This window comes from Apus apus, chromosome 20 (assembly GCF_020740795.1).
Source record: "Apus apus isolate bApuApu2 chromosome 20, bApuApu2.pri.cur, whole genome shotgun sequence".
NCBI classification, from domain to species: Eukaryota; Metazoa; Chordata; class Aves; order Apodiformes; family Apodidae; genus Apus; species Apus apus.
The window spans coordinates 2,414,489-2,435,395 of record NC_067301.1 but is presented as its reverse complement, the minus strand read 5'-3'; the positions used below and the strand labels follow the sequence as shown (position 1 = coordinate 2,435,395).

The 20,907-nt window shown below is 47.4% G+C and overlaps 1 protein-coding gene across 1 annotated transcript; it reads right to left on the bottom strand.

The window, feature by feature from the left end:
- Positions 1–2,197: 2,197 nt before the first annotated feature.
- Positions 2,198–20,122, bottom strand: MXRA8 (matrix remodeling associated 8). The gene is made up of 10 exons (XM_051637171.1): positions 19,914–20,122; positions 13,760–13,780; positions 13,030–13,338; positions 12,345–12,446; positions 10,706–11,164; positions 6,225–6,383; positions 5,330–5,360; positions 4,297–4,373; positions 3,496–3,573; positions 2,198–2,588 (listed from the first exon to the last, which is right to left on the bottom strand). Exons 1-10 carry the CDS (start codon positions 19,960–19,962, stop codon positions 2,563–2,565), a joined length of 1,311 nt encoding a protein of 436 aa, XP_051493131.1. The 5' UTR covers positions 19,963–20,122; the 3' UTR covers positions 2,198–2,562.
- Positions 20,123–20,907: the final 785 nt, after the last annotated feature.

The window sequence follows — 20,907 nt, the reverse complement described above, 5'->3', positions numbered from 1 at the left end:
AGGGTTATACTTGCATGTCTGACCATTCCCAAATTCAAACTGCTGATCAAAGCAAGGATGAGGAACTCATAAAGCTCTTCCTAGTGCTTGTTTCAGAGAACATATTAATTTTTTTCCCCTTAAGCTATTTTGCAGCCCAAAAGTCAAATAAAATATTTAAATGCCTCTGGAGTTTATGAGTAACCCCACTTTGAGCTGGTGTCTACATGAGCTATTTCAACTGGCAAGTAAAGATCTCCAACCTTTGACTCACAGACATGAAAGGGAGAGAGAAAGACATTAATGACAATTACTTGAGACTGTGCCACCCTGATGGAATAACCAGTGCAGCCTTATACACCTGCAGGAATGCAGCTTGGGTTTCAGACAGGTCCAGCCAAAGGCAGCCTAGGAAAGGCTGACAGCTCTGGGGCAGGCAAGCAGGGTCCTGGGCCCAACCCCAGCCCCTCCTCTGCACCAGCCCTGGCTCTGCCCCATCCCAGCACTTTTGTAGGGGTGACTTTTAAGTTAAAGGCAAAATCACAGAAGCTGAGCAGAGAGCAGTGGAAGGGCTGAGCAAACTGCAAAATAAGGATCTGCCCAGCTGTAGCTTAGTCTGTTCTTAATGTTTTTAATGTTTGAAGGCATTAAGGGTCCACAACACATTTATTCTTGAACAGAGTCCTCACTAACAGAAGCATTAATACATCTATAAATTGACATGGTCCAATTTCCAGTCCTATGAAAAGTGGGCACTGAAGTAGTGATGTCCCAGCTCCTGAACAGGCAACACAGCCCTGGACACAGGAGACTCACCCACCACACTCTGGGCTGCTCAGAGCCTTCCTGAGTCCTGCCACACAGCAGCAGAGGGCAGTGGTGCTGGTGGGAGAAGGGAAAGGAGTCTGACATGGGATTTAGATGTCCAAGAACATCAGTCAGACAAAGCACCCAAGCTGGCAGGGGTGGGAAGATACCAGCTGCAAGCAGAACACTACTTCAAGACTGAAACCACAGCATCATCCTCATCTCCTCCCTCACAGGAGTTCCACACAAGCTCCTCCCCACACTTCCACCACCAACACCCTGGAGACACTGCCCCAGTTTCAGTCAGTCACCATGCCCATGCACAATCCCTCCCTCTGCCTTCTCTTCAGACCACCAGGAGTGGGTTGGCAATCCTTGCCCACTTCACCCTTGCACCATAAGAGCACAAGCCACTGCCAGCATGCTCACAGCAGCAGGAAAGACCTTTTCTTCTGTGTCCCAAGGACCACAGATGGGGCTGGTTTGGGAATGGTGCCAAAGAATATCCCAAGCAGTCAGAGGACCTGTGCAGAACTCTTAATATTATCCTCCAGCTTTCCTGATGCTTTACCTTGCTTGGGTTACAACACTCAATTACTGGCTTCCAGTGTTGGAGATTCCCCACCTGACATACTGTTCATCTGCAAAACTCCCCTTCAGCCCAGAGCCCCACTATCCAGGTAGCCCCTCCCCAAAACAATGCCAAAATCCACAAGAATGGACTAATCTCCTTCCTCCAGTCCCCTTCTGAGCCCCTGGCCCATGGCAATTCCTGACAGGCTGTTCAGTGTGTTGTTCCTCACAGCCAGCTCATGGGAAGCTGTTCCTTTTAACCATCTGTCTACCTGTGCTGGGATCATACCTCTGGTTTGATGTGCACACAAGCTCTGTGGCCTGGATCCACCCAAGGACTGCAGGAAAATCACATTCCAGATTCCACACAGGAGTTTTGCCCTCTCCATAATCTTTCTGGTTCTGATCTAACTGAGACTGGTATTACAGCACTGTAACTCCATCAACTGCAGCTGAAAGTGTCTGCTCATGCCAAATTTGATTTGGTCTGCACTGAAACAAAAACAGATCAACAAACAAGCTTAGCATGAGAAATACAGAGTCAGGCTTCCAGAGCTCTTTGGAGCTGATCCCAACCCTACCCTTGGTCACTTCCGTGCCTCCCTTTCCCCTGTAAAATAAGGATATTGACATTTCCCTGTTCATAAAATGAGGTATTTACATTGTTTGTGAAAAGGTGTACTCTTTGTACTTCACCTGGAATATGTAAAAGTGCTGTGTGACAATCCTGCCCCTCCTGATTTATGCCAGCCCAGGAGAGATCAATGTCAGGCCTTGCTATTCTTTTTCTGATTAATGCTCTACACAAAAGCATGCCTGATATAATGATGGCTCAAGATCAGTGATGCAGGTTGGTTTATTTAAAGCAGTAACATCAAAGCAAAGGGTCTGCTGATTCAGCTCATAAAAATCATTGATGCATAAAACCAACAATAATGTCAAGAAAGAAAAGGGGAATGGAGGACTGGGAGAACAGAAGAAAAGGCAAAATCCAAACCCATCAGAAGTGCACACAAGACAGATGGTCTAACTCTTTCAAGAAGCATTTGCAAGTGCCCTTGTGCTTAGTGGGGACAAAGTCTATGTGGAAAAAAAAAAAACCTATGGTAACTGGAGGGACATGATATTAAGAAAAGGCATCTCTCTTCCATTCATCTATCTTTGATTGAAGCTTCTGGTCCAGCCAGCAGCTTGGAAATGTCTTCATTTACAATATTCCTTCCTGAAATCTGAAAGCAAATTGAAATGGAGGTCAGTACCTGGAGAAAGATTCCAAACCATCCAAAACAGCACACTGTAGCATGGATTCATTGCACAGTGACAAGGGACCATTTGCAGACAACCACATGCCCACTAGCCTCTTCAAACTTCCACAGGGACATATACTCTGCATAAATTATTGCACAAATCACCTCTGCAGAGTGCAGGCAAAAATCTAATGAAAACAATATAAAATCTTTATAAATATCAATCTCTATAAATATAAAGAACAGCAGGTCTAAGACAAACTCATAGTCTCTCCAGACCACTCCCTTCTTGGTATCATTTCAGTTACATTTCTCATATTCTAAATCAATATGAAAGGAGTCATGGAATCTAATAACTTCTTACAAGCAGTGCTTGGCATAAGTGTGACTCTGCAGCCTGAGGGGTAATGCTCAGGGCTGATACTGGATAAGCAAAAGCAGATTCAGCCCCTAGAGTTGTTTGCTTTTGGTGGATGAAGTTAGTGACTGTCCATTACTCATAAATTAATTCAACTCAAAACATTCTTTACACAGTGTTTTCTTCTCAAACACCATGCCAGGACATTTTTGAGATACATCTCCCTCTGAGGTTACAGTCCAGAATGCACTATTCCAGCCCTGCAAGGCATTCTTTTTCCAATAAAGAAAATATCTATTTGTGCCACACCAAAAGTTTATAAAGCCAAATCACCACTTGCATCTTGTGGCTCCGTGATGAAAGGATAGGAAGGGAACCAGCTTCTCATTCCTGCTGTCATTTTTCATGATGTTTATCATTCCTCATTCAGCTGTGGCTTGGTCAGCTCCCTGCCAAACTGTGTGCTTCCCTCCTCCAACCCATCAGAAAGTTCCTACAACCACCAATTAGGGTGAAGCAGGTCGTTATTACCTTTGTCTAAATCAATGTTCTTTGCTGGGAAGCTTCTGGCTTGCTCAGCCTTCTCCTTCAGGATGTTGTTTTTGTAATCTGTGCAAGGGAGGAGCACAGTCCAGACAGCCATTAGAACATTAAAAGAACATAAAGCTTCACAAGCAAGATGGACATGTGATCAGTCTTTCCTTGGAGCACTCCAGGCCTGGCATCTCCAGATCTCTAGGAGTAACTCATGGAGTTCCTCAGCCACTCAGCAGGAAAACTGCTACAATTTCATTTTTGCCCCTGGCACTAAGCAGTTATGCATACTTCAGTGTCCTGCTCCTCACAAGTACCACTGATTCTTCCAACATGTAACAAACAGCTCTGGATTATCTATGCAAATATCACCCCATGCAGTTTGGCACAGAATTTGCTCACAGGGGAGCTCTGATGACACAGAGAACTTAAAGAACTGCCTTGGTGATATTCTCCCCTACACAAACTCCTTAATTGGAAGAATCCTTTTCCCTAGATGCTGTCTTGATCTCATTCCACAACTCACTTGAATTTAGCTTTCAGGTGCATGTCAAAGAACCCCAAAAACTCCAGGTGAAACAAAAGCTGGGCCTGGTTACTGACCAACCTCATCAATCAGCCTCTCATTAAAATTCAGGCCTGTGCCCCCCCCCCCCCGCTAGCACCCACTTGTGGGTTGAGATTCTCCAAGTCACCACTTAAAGTCATTCCAACGTGGGTATCTAAATGCCCTTAGAAAATCCCCAGTTACAACTAGTTTTGACCTGGTTTGGAGAACAGTTGCTAACTGATGCTCACCCAGCCTGATGTCTTCACTTCTGTGTGGAGTCAGATCTGTTGTGTCGACCGTGAATTCTTTCAGATTTACATCCTTCCTGAAAAAGGAACAACAGTGAAAAATTATAGTCACACCCTTTAATAACTGACCCTGTTCACACCTCTTCACAATAGCTTTTCTAATGCTACCTCAGACAATTTAATGTACAGTGTTTATTTGCTATATATCTGGAGAAAGGTTGAAAAAGAATCCATAGAGGATTTAATTCTCTATGAAAACCAGGTGATTTTCACAGCAATCTTCCCAGAATCCTTTCCAGTTTCTACAAGGCTTCCCTGGAGAAAGCACAGGATAGACACCAGCACTGGTAGCAATTGTACATGGGGTACAATTTATCCTGGACATTTATCCTGTCTTTGCCCCTAACCTATCAAACAGGTTTCAGAAGGTCACACTGGTTACCAGGGAATCTGGCTCTCCTCTCTCCTCCTTTCACTGTCTTCCATTAACACCTCCAGATCTCTCACTAGCTGCCTCTTTTTAACCCCCCATGTGTTTGCCTGAATTTAGAACAACAGAGAGCCAATCTGTACTGGAAGTTCCCCATCTCTTCCACTTCAACAATATAGAAGAAACCATAAAGGAACCCAGGAACACAATCTGGGCTCCAATCTCACTGTAGGGTTTGCAGAAGATAAATATGATCTGTGAATCAATTCCCAAAGTATAACAAGAGGAAATGGAATTGCCAGATCAGCCCTACAAACCATTCCCTCCTTCTGTGCTTTGACAGGATGGAAGTTGCTCCCTGATATGCAATCATTATCCAAGTGTGCATTCCTGGGAACATTACACTAGTAAGGACTAGAGTGTAAAGCTGCAAAAGAACTGGTGGAAAGCAATGAACAAACTCCATCCAACAGCCTGTGCTTTCTATGGTACTAACCAGATCCTCAACTGCTTTGGGCTCCTAGTGACAGCTGAGGGTTGGGGCCCATAAGTTCATTTTTGTGTATTCTAATGATAGGTAGTAGACCCTGTAATTATACTTACTCTCCATATTTCTTCACATTGTACTCATAACCTAAACAGGGAGAAGAAACAGAATGAGCAGTGGTTTCCAGCCCAGCCAATCCCTCCAGGTAACAGTGACCACAGTAACACCCAGCACTTGTTCACAGGGCTCCATGCTGTGATGCTCACCATGAGCACTTTCACAATCCCTCCAACACACAAATTCCTGTGTGTTCCACAGGCACAGGGAGCTTCCCTTTCCTTTGCTCACCAGTTTTCCAGATCTATGGATGACCAGCCTCCAGAAACTACAGCAATTGCCATATTTCCTTTCTTTCCACCTCCCATTTATTACAAAAACCTTGAGCCCATCTGTCATCTCGTGTGTGCCCTTGCCCTCCCCCAGCTCACTGCTCAGCCCTGCACCCATCCCATGCCACAGCTGCTGGTTTCCACCAGCTTCCCACATGTCCAGTATCTAACCACACTCCCATCTCACCCTACCAGGCAAGGGGATGATCTCAGGCTCCTCTTTTCCATGCAAAGATCTCAGTGTCCTTCTATCTAATCGCACACAGAGTCACCCAGGACAGGGACTCCAGCAAGGACTTGTCCATCTTAGTTCCTAAGGGATGCACGGGAGCCTTCTGCTCAAAATAGATTCCACAAGTAAAGAGCAACTATCTAGTGGTTCTAGTTTTCTTCTCCACACAACAGAGCAAGGCAGCAAATCAAGGCCTGGACATTTTTACACCACACTAACGCATCTCTCTTGGCACCAGCACCTGCAGTGACACTCCCCTCTGTAGGCTGCTGGTTCCCCAGAAGATCACTGCCTTCAGCACTGTGCCTTGCAGTAATTCTTTGCAGAGTAAGCTCTCCTGTCCTGAGATGCCCCTCAAGCACCACAGGGCTGGTCTTGTCCTGCACTCACCTCTTTGCCGGTGCTTGCGGGTGACCAGGACAACAATGACCAGGAGGACAATGAAGAGCAGCAAAGTTGCCAGGATGTAGCCCAGCTGCTGGAAGAAGTGCACCCGGCTCTCAGGGATGATGACATTGATCACATTGTGGCCCCTGACGACGTTTGGATCTGATGGCAAAGGAAAAACAGGTTGATAATTGTAACTGGCATCCAAAGCAAAGCACATTCACCTGTGGGCCCTTGTGCAGACTCAAAAAAGAGACAGAAACTCTTCTGAGCTGCATGAAGGAAAAGGCAAATGGCTGCATCATTTACAACACACTGCAGCTTTCACAGAGTCACAGGATGGTTTGGGTTGGAAGGAACCTTAAAGCCATAGCCAGGGACACCTCCCACCAGCCCAGGCTGCTCCAAGCCCCATCCAACCTGCCCTTCAACACCTCCAGGGATGGGGCAGCCACAGCTTCCCTGGGCAACCTGGGCCAGGGTCTCACCATCCTCATAGTGAAGAATTTCTTCCTAACACCTCATCTAAATCAACCCTCTTCCAGTGTGAAACCACTACACCTGTGCTCTTCACAAGCCCATTATGCTTCCCAGGAGCGTGAAGAATGAACCGTGACAGTGAACGTTCCTCTCCTGCTGCCTGGCTGTCTGTGTGCTCTTGTTTACTGCAGAGGGCAAGTCCAGAGAGCAGCAGCACTAGCCAGCCCCAGGGCTCTCTGCAGGGCCACAGAACCCTCCTCTGGGGCCCTTACCCACACACGCACCACGCTGCCTCAGCTCCAGACAGCACAAGTATGAAGCAGCCCCTCCCTGCCAAGGGTTGTAATTTACAGAGTGGGAGGAATTTTCAGTGCCAAAGAACGAGTTTCCTTTCAAATAATTTAAAAAAAAATAATTAAAAAAAATAAATCAATAAAATAAAAAGGCACAAAGAAAAGCCAAGATTCCATTCCATTTGTGGGTGCAGCAGCATTTCAGTTCTGGTAACTCAAAACTCTTACGTGGAACATTTTTGTAGATCTCAAATAAATAGGTCAATGTTTTAACACATCGAAAGAGGAAGCGAGTTCTCTGCTTGCAGCAGTCAGGGGAGTGCACAGATCCAGCCCAGGCTCAGAGAGCAAACCCATACACTGTGCTGGGGGAGCCTTTTCACTTCAAAACCAGAGCAGAAAGTGACCCCTTCTTCCCACCCTCACCAGGAACACTCCAGAGCATCAGGCAAGTGTGGTGTCCTGGCCCTCCCATTCCCTTGGGAGTTTAACCCTGTAAATTAGCTGGGGAAATAAGGGGAAAGATGGAGGGAAAAAAAAACAACAAACCCAAAGCCACAGCACCATTTAGCAGATGGAATCTAATGTGAGAAATGTTGACATTTTTGGAGCTGCTGGCACAGTGAGCGGTCCCAGTTTGCCAGGTAGTTTGTTTCCAACATTTAAAAAACACCAGCCCACCATCAATAAAATCAAGTAAGATGACAGTGGATTGAAATAAACACTTTGAAACCAGAGATGATGGTTTGCAAAAGCAGGCCCAGAAAATTAAGAGGTTGTAGCAAATGCCCTGTCCTGGTGCCCCAGCAGCTCCCCAGTGGCCCTGCCGGACGCCGTGTGCCTGCTGGCTCTGAGGCCAGCACCAAAACCAGCCTGTGCTTTTCACCACTGCCAAGCTAAAAAACACCAAACCAAAAAACCCACTTGCAAAGCTGCAAACATCACACGTGACAGCTCTGCCTTAACAGTTCTCTGGTTGGTGAAGGGCTTCTTCAGCAGCTGCCATAATGAGATGGTAGCCACCAGGGCAGTGCAGAGCCACAAGTCAAACCTAAGTGCATCCTATTCCTGGCTTTTTGCTCTCCCACAACACTGCAAGATTGGGTAGGAGTGGAGTTAAACTTCACTAGATCACTATAACAACAAGCAGTGCAGAGATTCAATAACTTTGGGGTCTCCTTGGTTTACCCCATCAAGTAAAACTAAAAATACTTGTCATACTAGTGCTCTGACAAAGCATCCCTGCTGGACTTCAACGTGCATCCCTGGCAGGCTAGATCCCATTTTGTAATGGGCGAAACTGAGGCAGAGAGTAACACTGGATTCAACTGCACCCAGCAGATGAATGGTAGAAGAACCTAGAAGAGCATCACCAAGGTAACACAGACTCTCCTCCTCATCCTAATATTAGAATTTAAGCTGAGGTGATGGAGGTTTATTCCATAACCAAGACCTGATCTTTCAGTACATCTCACCATGCCGTGCCCATCTGCCTCCAATTCACTCCCATAATCTAACTACTGGAAAATAAGTTTTAATGGTGTGGGGAGGAAAAAACTAAATAGAACAGAGGTGTCTTTACATTACTTTACCAAAGGGTCAGACTCCCCTGCTGGGACAAAGGGAGAGCTGCCTACCAAAGGGCTCACAAATGCTGGACATGTGGCCCTTTCCCACCCCCCCCCTCTAGGCTGGCAAAGGGTTGAGAACAGTTTAGCAATTGGCACAAGACCCAACAGATGCCACTCTTCAATCACTTGGTCCCAAAGCAAAAGCAGAGTAAAAAAAATGCACTGAATCAGTAGACATACCCCACATTTATACTGCTGAGACTGAGAGCAGAATTGAGCTCATGCTTATATTCAAAAGAGGATGAAGTTTCCTGTCTGGAAATGGCTCCAGGCCTTGAAGCCAAGCCAGAAACTAGAGCTGCTTGCTGAAAAAGCTCATTGCTTTGCTTTTGTTATCTCCTGAAGTTTCATTTTGGCTGTATGTTATACTCCAGAAGTGCTCTATCCAGTTTTTCATGGCATGGGGCAGTGTCTCAGCCTTTCCTGCCATCCACAAAACGAGCATGTCCCAGTGGGCTCCTCAGCAGCAGTGGGGCTGGGAAAAGACACTGCAGCTCCTTTCACATTTCCACCAACTCAGCACATTTTTGTGTGTGGTTCTCTCAGACCAGCTGAGCCTCCACTGCCCACAGGGGACAAAACTGTTTTAAGGCTGTTCTTCCTGACAGTGGAAATGGCTTTTCTCAGGAAGGCAAATTCCTCCAGGACTGAGGGCACTTCTGCCAAACGAAGACAGCCCTGGCAGGTTAAATTATTGTTGCTTCTGTCTGAATTATGAGCAGGTAGGTAACTGTTCATCAACAACCAGGACAACATCCAGGAAAGAGAGAAATAAATTCCTAGGTGGGCAATTCTGAAAACAAGATCTAGTCTCCATCTGCAAGTGAGACCTGGAGAGGGCTGGAGGGCTGCAGGCAGGGAGATGAGTGTTTTTGTGTCCTTGGCCTCCACAACAGCCCAGCCCCAACAGCCACCTGGCTTTGGTACTGCCTGGGGTTTCTGGACACCAACCTCAGTCCCGTGGGAGAGGCTCACGTTTCTGTGACTTGAAAAAGCCAATTGCTAGAGAAGAATAGACTTATTTAAAAATTTATGAAGCACGTCAAAATGCTGTATTAAGCAGCCAACACATATTAAACCACAATGAATATTTTAAAACGTTAATAAGGAACTATACCCAAAAGACTTGACAAAAAAAAATTAAACCTGGGCTTTTTAAATTTTATTTTTCTGCCTGAACTAAGGATGATGGTTTTGAGTTTGGACAGGCTGTCAGATGATAGCTCACTGCAGGGGAAAATGTGAAAATTGGTTTAAGAAGGATGGAGGAAAATTCCCGGTGCTTAATTCTGCATGGTCTGGCATCTTGCACAACCTGAACACCCGTGCAAAGGGGGGAGAAAATCTAAAGAGGTGAGAATAGTGGCACGTTGTAACAGCAAAGAGAGCAGAACCAACTTCTGCCCCACACCTTCTGCTCCATAAAAGCAATCAGGAAAGGGAGCCTGTTAGAAGAACAGCTTGTTTGCCTCGGGTCATGTCAGCACTGCAAAGCTGAACAGGCTGCAGAATTGCCCTGGAGCAAAGAAAACAGCAGCTGAACATGATGTCACTACAGCCAGCAGGGTAGTGAACGTGACAGTGGAACACTCCAGGGCTGGTGCAGCAGAGGGTGAAGGCAGCTCTGCAGCCCCCTCACTGCTACAGCTAGGAGGGCAGCTCCAGGAATGTCACGGAAAAAGCTCAGAACCAACCAAGCCCAGACATCGTAGTGAGGGAGGCCAGACCTCATCTGCTCTCCTAAAGACAGAACAGCCCCTGGCTCAAATGTGAGAAACCTTCACAGACGAAACCTCAGTGTGGCACCTTCACTTCAGTCCTGTCTGTGGTGCCTCTGCAGGTCACAGCTTTGCCTGGACCATGCTCCCTCCTGGCACCAGGTGATCCCTGCAGACCACTGGGAGGGACAGAGAAGACACAGGCACTTTGTCACTTGGAACAAAGGCCTCCTGACCAGATGATAGGGAGTAATGCATCATATTCCTGCCCCCTGGCTTCCTGAGCTCTTCAGAGCTCCCGGGTGCAACAGTAGATACGTGTCCCTTCCTCAACCAGGAGAATCACTTCAGAGGCCACTTACCTGCGGCTGGGGCAACGTTGTGAGCTGTCAGGTTCACCACCTTCTTCTCTCTCACCGGCTCCGTCACGAAGACTCGGTAGATCCTGCGCTCGTGCAGGCCACAGTAGTGGTGGTGCAGGTGGCAGGAGTAGGTGCCTTCATCCGCACTTTCCAGCTCCGAAATCCGCAGGGAAAAGTCCCCGGTGGCGAAGGCCGTGTCGGTGACGTTCATCTTCTGGCGGACGAAGAGCGGCCCGTAGGAGCGGCGCTCGCCCGAGGCGTACAGGTCGATCAGGCGGTCGGCGCGGTCGTGAGGGACCCCCGGGGGCTGCCGGTCCCAGTGCACCACCTGCTGCTCCTCCTCGCTGTGCCGCTCCGTCCAGATGTGCTGGCGGTTGATGCAGGGGAGCAGCACCGTGCTGCCCTCCAGGGCAACCAGCACCGGCTTCTCCCCGTCCCAGTACTCCTTCGCGTCCTCGGCTGCGGGGGAGACAACCGGCGCTGCGGGACCTGGGGACACGCCTGTCCTGTGCCCAGGGACACCCCAGACTGCTCTCAGACCCCGTAACACCTCCCCAAAAGACCCTGAAGTCTCGCTCATGCTTCCTTCTGCACTCAGTAAGGAAAGGCCCCCTTATCTCCTACCCCCAGTGCCTTGAGCAAGAGCTCTTTCTTTTCCTTCTCCCAGAGTTAATCCCTCGCTCCAGACAGCAGGAAGCACATTCCCTCTACAGACCCAGGATGGAAAGAGAGCAACAGATTCCATCTCCAATGTGCTGCATCTCAATTCTCCAGGCAGGAAATGCTTCTCTATCCACAAATGCCCTAATTGCTGGCAGAGCTCGAGCAGCACTGCTTTGCATTTTGCTCTTGAGAGGGAATAACAAGAGGAACCAAAACAGATGAGCAGACTGGGGCTGAGAGGCCTGCCTGGGTGTTTTTATTCCATAGAAGCTGGAGAACAGCAGCAGAAATTATGTCCTTCTACTGTCCCATCAGCCCTTCAGCAGCTTCCCAACACAATCAGCCCCAGCAGCTTCACCTGTACACCCTACACAGGTGAATTTCCACGGGGTGGTGCATGGGGGGCACACACCACAGCTGCCAGCAGCCCTCAGAAGCTTGATTTTAGAGCTGGAGTTAAGGTGTGGTAACTTGAGGAGGCTTTTTAACTACAGGATTCTCAGGGTAAGCCCACCAACCACTATGGGTTGTGGTTGTAGAAGGCAGATCTTTGTGGCTAATCTGACTGATGGCTTGTTTCTGGGGATGTTCTGCTGCTGGAGCAGTAACAGGGCAGTTAGTTAACTGGGCTGCTTAGAGTAATCACTTAACAAGCTCCACGTGTTGTCTGGCACATGCCAAAAGAAGGAGAGAGGTTCATAAATATAGACATTGAATAACATTTCTGAAACTCAGGGATTCAGATAGCAAAGAACATAGTGAGCACCTGTCTCCTGATGCTTCCAAGTCTCCTGTGGCATCTGTGCCCTGAACCTGCAAGTGACAAGGCATGGACAAACCCGTGTCCACACTGCTCTTCACTGTGAATGAGCACACAAGCCCCAGTGTGAATTCAAGAGTCCTGGTGGCCACTGGACTCCAGCTGCCAGACCAGGTCCCTTGCAGAAAGGAACCCAGAGTTGGCTGCCACACCTACCTTGCTTGGTGATAATTAGCTGGACTTTCACACTTTCATACAAGTGGCAGTAGTGGTGGTGAAGATTACAGGAATATGTGCCCTCATCACTCTCTGCAACATCTGGTACAACAGGCAAAAGAGGTGAAGTTGAATGTTTTATACTCAGACAATTATTACTGTCATTTATACTGTTTTCCCAAATGCTTTGTATGGATGAAAAAAATTCCTTTATATAACTTAGTTCTGACCCATCCTTATCACCAGGGTGGGCTAAAAAGAGAAGAATCATCTCACCTAATACAATCATTTGTTCCGTTTATTTGCTCTTGCATGGAGGATATTTGTACTAACAGATGAAAAGAGGAAGCTAATTCAAGTTTAGCTAAGAGCAGGGATAGGAAGAATTACTATCTTGGGTTTATAGTTAAGGAACTGAAACACAAAGGTCCACAGGAAGCCCAAGTGACTTTCAGGCAATGAGATGTTACCAGTTCTCTTTTAAAATGAGACTGTTTCAAAGGGAAGTAAAACACTGTGGCCAGTCCTTCAGATAATACCATTAACCTTATTAGACCGATATTTATTTATTGATAGAAAATACTCTGTAAAAATGGATGTTTTCACTGAAAAACACCAGGTTAATTCAATCATGAACCCCCCCTACTCTGCAGACAGCACAGGGAGAAGTGATGCTGGTGAGTACCTTTGATCACCAAGGAGAAGTTGCCATCTGTGAACGCATTCTGGGGCATGAGTATCCTCCCTCGGTTGTAGGAGCTGTACACACGCTGGTCCCCAGCTGAGTACATGTCACACAGCCTCTCCATCTTGTTGTCTCCATAGTAGGTGCTGTGGACATCCCAGTGGACCACCCGCTGGCGGTCGTTCAGGCGGTCCTGGGTCCACACCATGCGGTGGCTCTTGCAGGGCAGGACAGCCTGGGACCCCAGGGTGGCACTGATATTTGACACTGACACGACCACACTGTCTGGATTGGAGGCATCAGCTGGGACTGAGAGCCAGGAGCAAAGAATAAGAAACAGTTAGGAGGTCAATGGCATGTGAAGAAGACACTGGATGAGGGCTCAAAGCTGTCCTAGAATCTCTGCACGCCTTCCACCCATCATAAAGTAACTTTAAAGACCAACTTAGAGCTCTCTAATGGAAAAACACAGCAGAAAGCCACTAAAACACTGCTTAAATTCACTGAGCGTGGTGTCTGTTACTAGGATCGTGGATTTGACCTGTCCTACCCACCCCTCCTAACCTTAACCCCCAGTGCAACCAAAGCTTGGAGGCACTAGTTGATGGGATGCACGGGTCATACCTATGGAAGTCAGCAATGAAGCCCCCATTGCATGTCATGGAATCAGGGCCTCTCTCTTTTCTTCTCCTGACCACTAAAACAGGCAGATTACAAAAATCTCACTCACCTGAATATAAATAAACAGAACCTGTCAAGGCAGAAAAAAAAAAAAAAGAAGTTACTGACAGTAAGAAGAAAAAAAAGTTACAAATAAACTCACAAGCAGCCACCTCCTCTGTTATGATTCCATCTACTCCTCCCTTCTCTATTCATATACTTATTTAACATGTAGATTGTGGTTAAGCCCAGAGGCCCAAACCTTGGCTGGGCTGCAGCAGACACTGCACCCTCACAGCAGAAGACAGTGCCTGACCCAACCAACCCCACAGCAACGTGGGATGTGCTTTGCCTGCAACTGAATTTCACACAGTCCGTGTCTTTATTTCACACCATCCAAGACTCCAAAATTGAACTCCTATAAAGCTGATGGTGGGATTAATGCATTGAGGGAATTCTGTAACTCTGCAGGATGCTGAGTCTACCTGTCACATGAGGGGTGATGGGACTTGGTTGTTTCACTTCACACCCCAGACACACACTGCTGGCAACACTCAGCTGGGCACACTGCCCAGCCTGGGGAGCATGTCCCTAGAGTCCCCCTGCTCACATTCCCAGGCTGCAGTTAACACTGGAATGCTCTGGGGGCAACTGCAACTTGCTCCAGCTCACGTGACCTGGATCCATACAGGAGGAAGTTTGCAATAAATGAACTCGTGCCTTTGTTCTCGCATTTCTCTGGTCCAGTCCCTCCTGCTTCTTGTGTAGGAGGGGTCTAGGAGGCCTCCTGCCATCATGCTTTGAGAGCACAGCTCAGATTCCCAACACAATGACATCATTCATCTCTCAGTCAAGCCCAAGTGGGTTCCAGAAAGATCATCAGATGTTTTGTCCTGCTAATGTCACAGGCACAATGCCCTCCAGACAAAGGCTGTATTTTTTTTCCCCCCCAACCCTGAATTTATGCATTTCCGAAGAGAATTGACTCCACACTGGGGCTACTTCAATCATGTGCATGGGCTGAGTTGTTTCCTTTCTTTTTCCCCTATCACAAAACACTGAGCAGTCACACCAGAGAACAAACATGAGCAGCAGCATCTGGTGAACTGCCAGTTCAAAGACACTCCAAACAGAAGTTACTTTTTCTACATTTCTAATCTCAGCATCAACCAAAGAAAATCTCACACAAAGTCTGTGCTGCTCTGGATATAGGAGAGGGACATCATGCACGAGACATTGTAATTCCATCATTTGTTGCTCTCTCCAAAATGCCTGATGGTAAAACACAATGAGCTGCCAGCCCTGCTTCTGGAAGCCAGGGCTTAGATTTAGCTTCGGGCAGCAAAGGAACGATAAAAAGCTCTTTTATTGCACCAAATCTGCCTTCTCCAGGAGAAATCAGTCTCCCTTGGAACAGGACAGCCAGCCCTCAGCACAACAGCATCCCCTTATATCACAGTGTGACAGAGCCATGCCCACGAGCATGGATTGTTTGCCCTGTGGAAGGGCAGCCCAGTGTCACCCCAGGAGCAGTGACTGGTGTGCTGGGGAGTGTCTGTGAGCTGGCTGCACAGCCAGGGCTCCTGGAGTCCTGCACTGCTGCTCATTAACAGCCAATTGATTTGGAGCTACAGAAACATCCTCTCCTGGCTCAGCCAGAGGAATGCAGTTACTTTTCTCCCTTCCTCTTGCAAGTTAATGTAAAAAACATTGAGCCCTAAATGCAGCATCATAAATCTAACACAAAAGTATCCACCAAAGCCTTCCAGTGTGCCCTGCTCAGCAGCCTGTCACAGCCCTAAACTAACAACAGCTCTAATCCCTAGTTTTGCATCTTTTCACTGGCCATGCTGGCATGGAAAGGACCACCCAGCTCCTGCCCCTCCATCCCACTCACAAGGGCCTTTGCCAGGCTGCTGCAGTTGGCAGCCAGCTCCCTGCATTTCTCCAGCACACCTCCAAGCACAACCTGCTGTAAAACAAGGAAGCAGGGAAGTTGTCTGTAACATAACAGCTTTTTGATAAGAAAGCTTTTTTCTTGTGGGTTTTGACAGCTTCCATTTCCTTCCACTGTTCAAGCCCCTCCTAGCAGCTCCTGAAGAAGCAGGACAGGAGCACTCTTGCTTACTTGACAACTACACTCCAGGGTCTTTCTGGGTCTGCCCCTCAGTGAGCAGGAGATGTTGCTTCCTGTTGGGAAAAGGGAAGAGTCCATTGATGGACCATTGATTGCCTGCATTTTCCCACGCTGCTCTTTTGACTTCCCAGGCAAAGCTGCAGGGCCCAGGGTTGCAGCTCCTACCTTCACAGGAGGAAGAACTGGTGGTTCTGATTCCCCAGCAATGCTGGAGATCTGCACACATCCAGCAGGTCATGGGTAAGACTCAAACTTATTTGAGAAGGCTGTAAATGAGATCACTTACCAATCTAAGGAATCTGGAATGTCTCTGATCTCACCTATGCCTGGAGAAGATGGAATCTAAAACAAATGACCTTCAATAACCTGGACATAGAGTAGTAAAGAAGGAATAAGCCTTTTTGTCTTTTTAGTTTCCTCCCTCTGCTGTGAGACCTTGCTCTGCTATGGGAGACAAGCAGAGCAGACATGTCCCCCAGCCATGCTCTTGACAGTTATTGTTTGTAGATCACATCAGCTGCTGAACAAAGGCAGAGATAGAGCCACAACCCAGCCAAGTTAACAGCTTATGAACTACAGGATTGCAGGAGTCACACTTCCCAATCTGCAGCTGTAAATTCAAGGAGTATTTATGCATCTCGTAAAATCTTGGACTTTCGTAATCACACGACTCCAGGACCTGGAGCTTCAAAACCACCAAATACCTGAAGAGTTGTCACAATAACTCACTGTAGCTTTCATCTTAAAGTTTCAAATTCCATGTGATGGAGAATCACTTTGACCTCTCTCTGTGAGGCACCCACAAAAGAAAAACAACAACAAGAAGACATCTGTGTGCTGTCCCCTGGCATGTTCTGTGCAGCCTCTGCATGCCTCTCAGCAGGATCCCCAGATGTCTTCTCCTGGTCCCACCATATAGGAAGAGGAAAGCAGCCTGCAAAACTGATTCCTAATCCCTTGTAAAAGGCAGAGCCAGCTCTTCTTGAATTCCATCCACTTTTCAAGTAAAGAATTAAGCTACAAAAACTGCAGGCAAACTAGAAATAAAAGCCTCAGCCTCTGCAAAACATCTTAGATACCCAGACCTCTCTAGGTAGTGTCCTTGGAGCAGTTCAAACAGAAAACCATCCCTTGAGTCTTGCCTGACCAATACTACCACTTCTCTCCTCCTGGAGATAGCTGCTGGCAGAGGTTCTGCTCCACAGGTAGATGCATGTGCTAATGTAACCATTAAGATCTTGTCTTGTGCTGGAGGATGGAAGAATTCTAGAGCAGAAAAAGAAACTGCAACACCCGAAGTGGCAGCCTGAGTGCCAAGTGGCATCTATGCTCCAGGTGACATGACACCACCAGCTCTACCTGCAGGGCTTCTGCTGGACTCAGGAAGAGCCTTGCCGTGGATGTCAGCAGAGCAGGGATGAGCTGCTTGGAATAGGGCCTTGCAAGGCCAGGAAGTCCAGATTGTGGTGGTGAACAGGAAAGAAAACAAACTGAGAAGTCACTGGAGGAAGGGGTACCATAACCCACCAGGCACATGAGTTGAACCAAGGATCTGCAAGGCTGACACTCCACTTGCCTGGGTAAGCTCAGTCTGTTATTCCTTTGCACACCTTCTCCAGGATTTCCCAGTCTGCCTCAGCCTCTTTTCTTCTTTTAAAAAAGGAAGGAACATCACTTTTACATTAGGGACACAGAGGGATGGTGCAGTCCTAGAGAAAGGCCATGTTCTTCACAAAACATGTCAGCTTCTTTATTTCTCCCATAAATCCCATTGTCTTTGCAGTGGATTTACTGGTCTCTGCAGAGCAGTTACACAATTCTTGCAAAAAGAGCAGCCTGTGCTACCAGACTGTTTCCAAATACTTCTGGAGAATGGCAGTGGCTCCTTAGGGAGCTGACCCAGCCAGCACTTCAAAGGCCATAATGGCTTATGGTGCAATAACCTCCAGGTGACAGCTACACAAGTGAGCTCAGATCTCTCCTGGTACCCTTTGGTTTTTTAAACCCACTGATCAGTAACCAGAAATAACATCTGGGCCCACCTCTAAGAGGTAAAGGAGGGAGAAAGTGAGCAAGACAGTTCTACCTGAGTATCTCTCATTCCCTGCCCTTGCTGGCCTGGGCCTGCAAGCCTAAGCTTTTCAGCACAATAAAGTTCCCCTCACAAAGCCAACTGATGGTCCAGCCAGGCTTTGAACTGGGCTTTTATCTAAGTCTCTATGTTTGCTTGTTTTTAAAAAGCTTCCAGGGACAACCTTCTCAATAGCAGACTCTTCTGCTTTCAAAAAGGACGGCAGGACTGGAGAGCCCTCAACCACCTGCCCAGTCACAACAATTCCAACACCTCCCTGCAGGTAGAAACTAGCCCATCAATCAGCAAAAAAGCAAGAATGTGCTGCCTGGGCAGAAAGGAAGCAGCCTTCTGTCTGTACAAGAAACCAGAAACGGGGTGCTGCACAGTCAGGATCCCTCACAGATTTGCCCCGACTTTCTCACAGGCAGTTTGGATATTAGCTCAGCTTTCTAAACCCTTCTCTGCTTTGTGTACTTGGTGTTGGCTCTAGGCCCACAGAATAGTTTGGAGAGCCATTCCAAACCCAGTGCTGTTCCTCCCTGCAAGGCATTAACACTTGAGGGTGTGGTTCCTCTCCAGAAAGGATCATCTCAGCAAATATGGAACAGATTTCCTCCCTTCTTCCCTTCCTGCCTTCACTCATCATGTTATAACCTGATTTGTGTGGGGACAGCAGGACTCCAGCATCAGGGCTGCCTGGCAGATGAAGTTACCTCTTAAACACTCCAAGAAAAGTCTGTCAGAGATCATCCATCCTTACGTGGGACACAGCTCCCCCCACTGCTCCACAGCAACCCAACCTGCTATTCCTGCCCTGGGTGCTCCCCAAGCTCTGCCAAATGCTAAACCACACTGGGGAGTAGCTGGACTGGTTGGTGCTTCTGAAATACAGTAAGTGGCCTCTCCTCCTTCTCCACAAGCTTAACCGTCCCCCTAAACTAGTTTTCTGAGCCACTTTAACCCTTCTGTCCCTATGACTGAGGCCATAAATTGCCAATGCCTAAACCCTGCCTTGAGGCACTGCAAAGCTGGGGATGGTGAGGTGACACGGAAACTAGACTAAATAGGGACCAGAGAACTCTTCAGCTGACTCCATCTACACACTGAGGAATTTTGAGAGGCTCAGATGGCAACCGCAGCCTTTCATTAACAGGGCTGTGAAGAACAAGGAGAGGGGGGGGTCACTGGTTCCCCAAAAACTTGTGCTCCTCACTTCCTACTGCCAGCACCCTGAATGAAGCCTCTCCATGCTGTCCTTAGGGCTGCAACTGTTGCTCTGCTCATGGGTGCCTTTCTTAGAGCCCAAAATAACACAAGTGTAGATTTGCTGAGGTTTTGCTTTTAAGCCTCAAAATTTATCCTGTCATCCCAGCTTTTCTGGAGTTTCTCTGTTTAGCCTGGGGCCAGACTCTCAGGACCCTGAACCTGCTTTCAGTTCTTAAAGAAAACTCTGTGATTAAGGAAGAGGTACAAGCCATTCTGTTATTGTAAGCTCACCAGAGTTGTCCTCATCCCTTTCTTGCACCTCACCCAAAAGTGTATTCCTGTGTCTCTGTCTTTATGCTGACAAGAAAAAAAAAAAAACACAAACCACCACTTCAGTTTTTTCCTCCATCCTGAACACTCACACAGATCTGTCCCAGCTGCTTCTGCCCTTTTTAAAAGTATAAAATCACCTTGGACTATGTAAATCTAACTTTAAAGCTTTACTGTACTCACATGCAAGCTTATTATTTTTTAATTTGCTGATCAAGGGAACTGATAGGAAAAAATAAATCACACAAAGACAGCTTAAACAACCTCAAACATTCCTCTTGTCCTCTCCCCTTCCCTCTCCAGAAAGCATGAGAAATCCACAACTCCCTCCCCTTGCAGACACAAACACAGCTAACTTAGGCATCTGAACAAAAGTTAACATAGATAACAGTGCAAAATCTTCTAGCTAACCCCAGCCCCATGCTCTGCAGCTGAAATAAAAACAAGTAACATCATGCCAACCAGCTAGGAGCTTACTTTGCTGAAGCAAAATCTGCCACAGGAGGAGTTTTGCTAGTTGCTCCATTTCCTCAGCTTCTCCGTGTTTTCGTCTCTCTTGAAAAACAAGTTGAAGACTTTTTTTTTTTGCAAAAAAACCAACAAACTTTTTTTTGTGTAACTGGAAAACACTATGACCTCATCAATTTACACCCAGAGAGCTGTGGACAGCAGCTCATATTCTGCAGAATTACTCCACCTACAACTTCCAATTCCCCACCTCCCCGCTTCACTCTCCCCTCCGCTCACACTCCACCTCCTTCCTTTCCCTAACGCCTCCTGCACCATTACTACAAACACCCACTCTTCTCTTTCCCCTCCCTCTGGGACCTTCTGATCTGCCCCTGACTTTGATGTAAAAGTTGGTCCCACACAGCTCTGGGATCACAAAACAATCTTTCTCCCTCCCCCTAGGGATGGAACGTATTTTTCTTGCGCTTTACTTGATCCAGCTGTTGCCTCCTTTGTCTGACACTCACCCAGCTGTCTGCTGGAGACTGGATTTGTAATCTGCTGCCTTCAGTGCTTTTTTGATCTTTTGTCTCCTCATATGGTTCTACTTCAAGCTCAAGACTCAGAAGACAACCTGGAAAACAATCTTTACTCTGTCCTGTGATTTGTAAGCAAGGGCTTAATAGCAGCTATAGTAACACAAGGAGAATAATGACAGAGTGACTATGTGGGAGCTTAGGGCAGCACAGGCAGAAGAGCCCAGAATGCAACTGAAGTCTCCAGAATACTGATCTGGGGAATGGGCTTCCCTATCACAGAGGCCAGGACCTGGAAAGCTGGGTCAGATTTAGAACTTCTGCTTTCAGCCCTTCCCACAAGAACTGAACTGTACTGGAGGTGCTTGACTGGCACTAAGAGGAAAAGCACCTTGCAGGAACCTCAACCACCACCCTGAGGAGCTGGTCCCCTCTGCACATTCCAAGGTAACACCAGCCCTGAGAGCACTGCCAAGACACCACAG

Excerpts from the sequence above, each read along its gene's own strand:
- MXRA8 (XM_051637171.1), bottom strand. The coding sequence starts at position 19,962 with ATGGAGCAACTAGCAAAACTCCTCCTGTGGCAGATTTTGCTTCAGCAA. Across the intron at positions 4,374-5,329 it reads AATGTGAAGAAATATGGAGA|GAAGGATGTAAATCTGAAAG; the intron begins GTAAGTATAATT and ends TTCCTTTTTCAG. Across the intron at positions 3,574-4,296 it reads AAGTGAAGACATCAGGCTGG|ATTACAAAAACAACATCCTG; the intron begins GTGAGCATCAGT and ends TCCCTTGCACAG.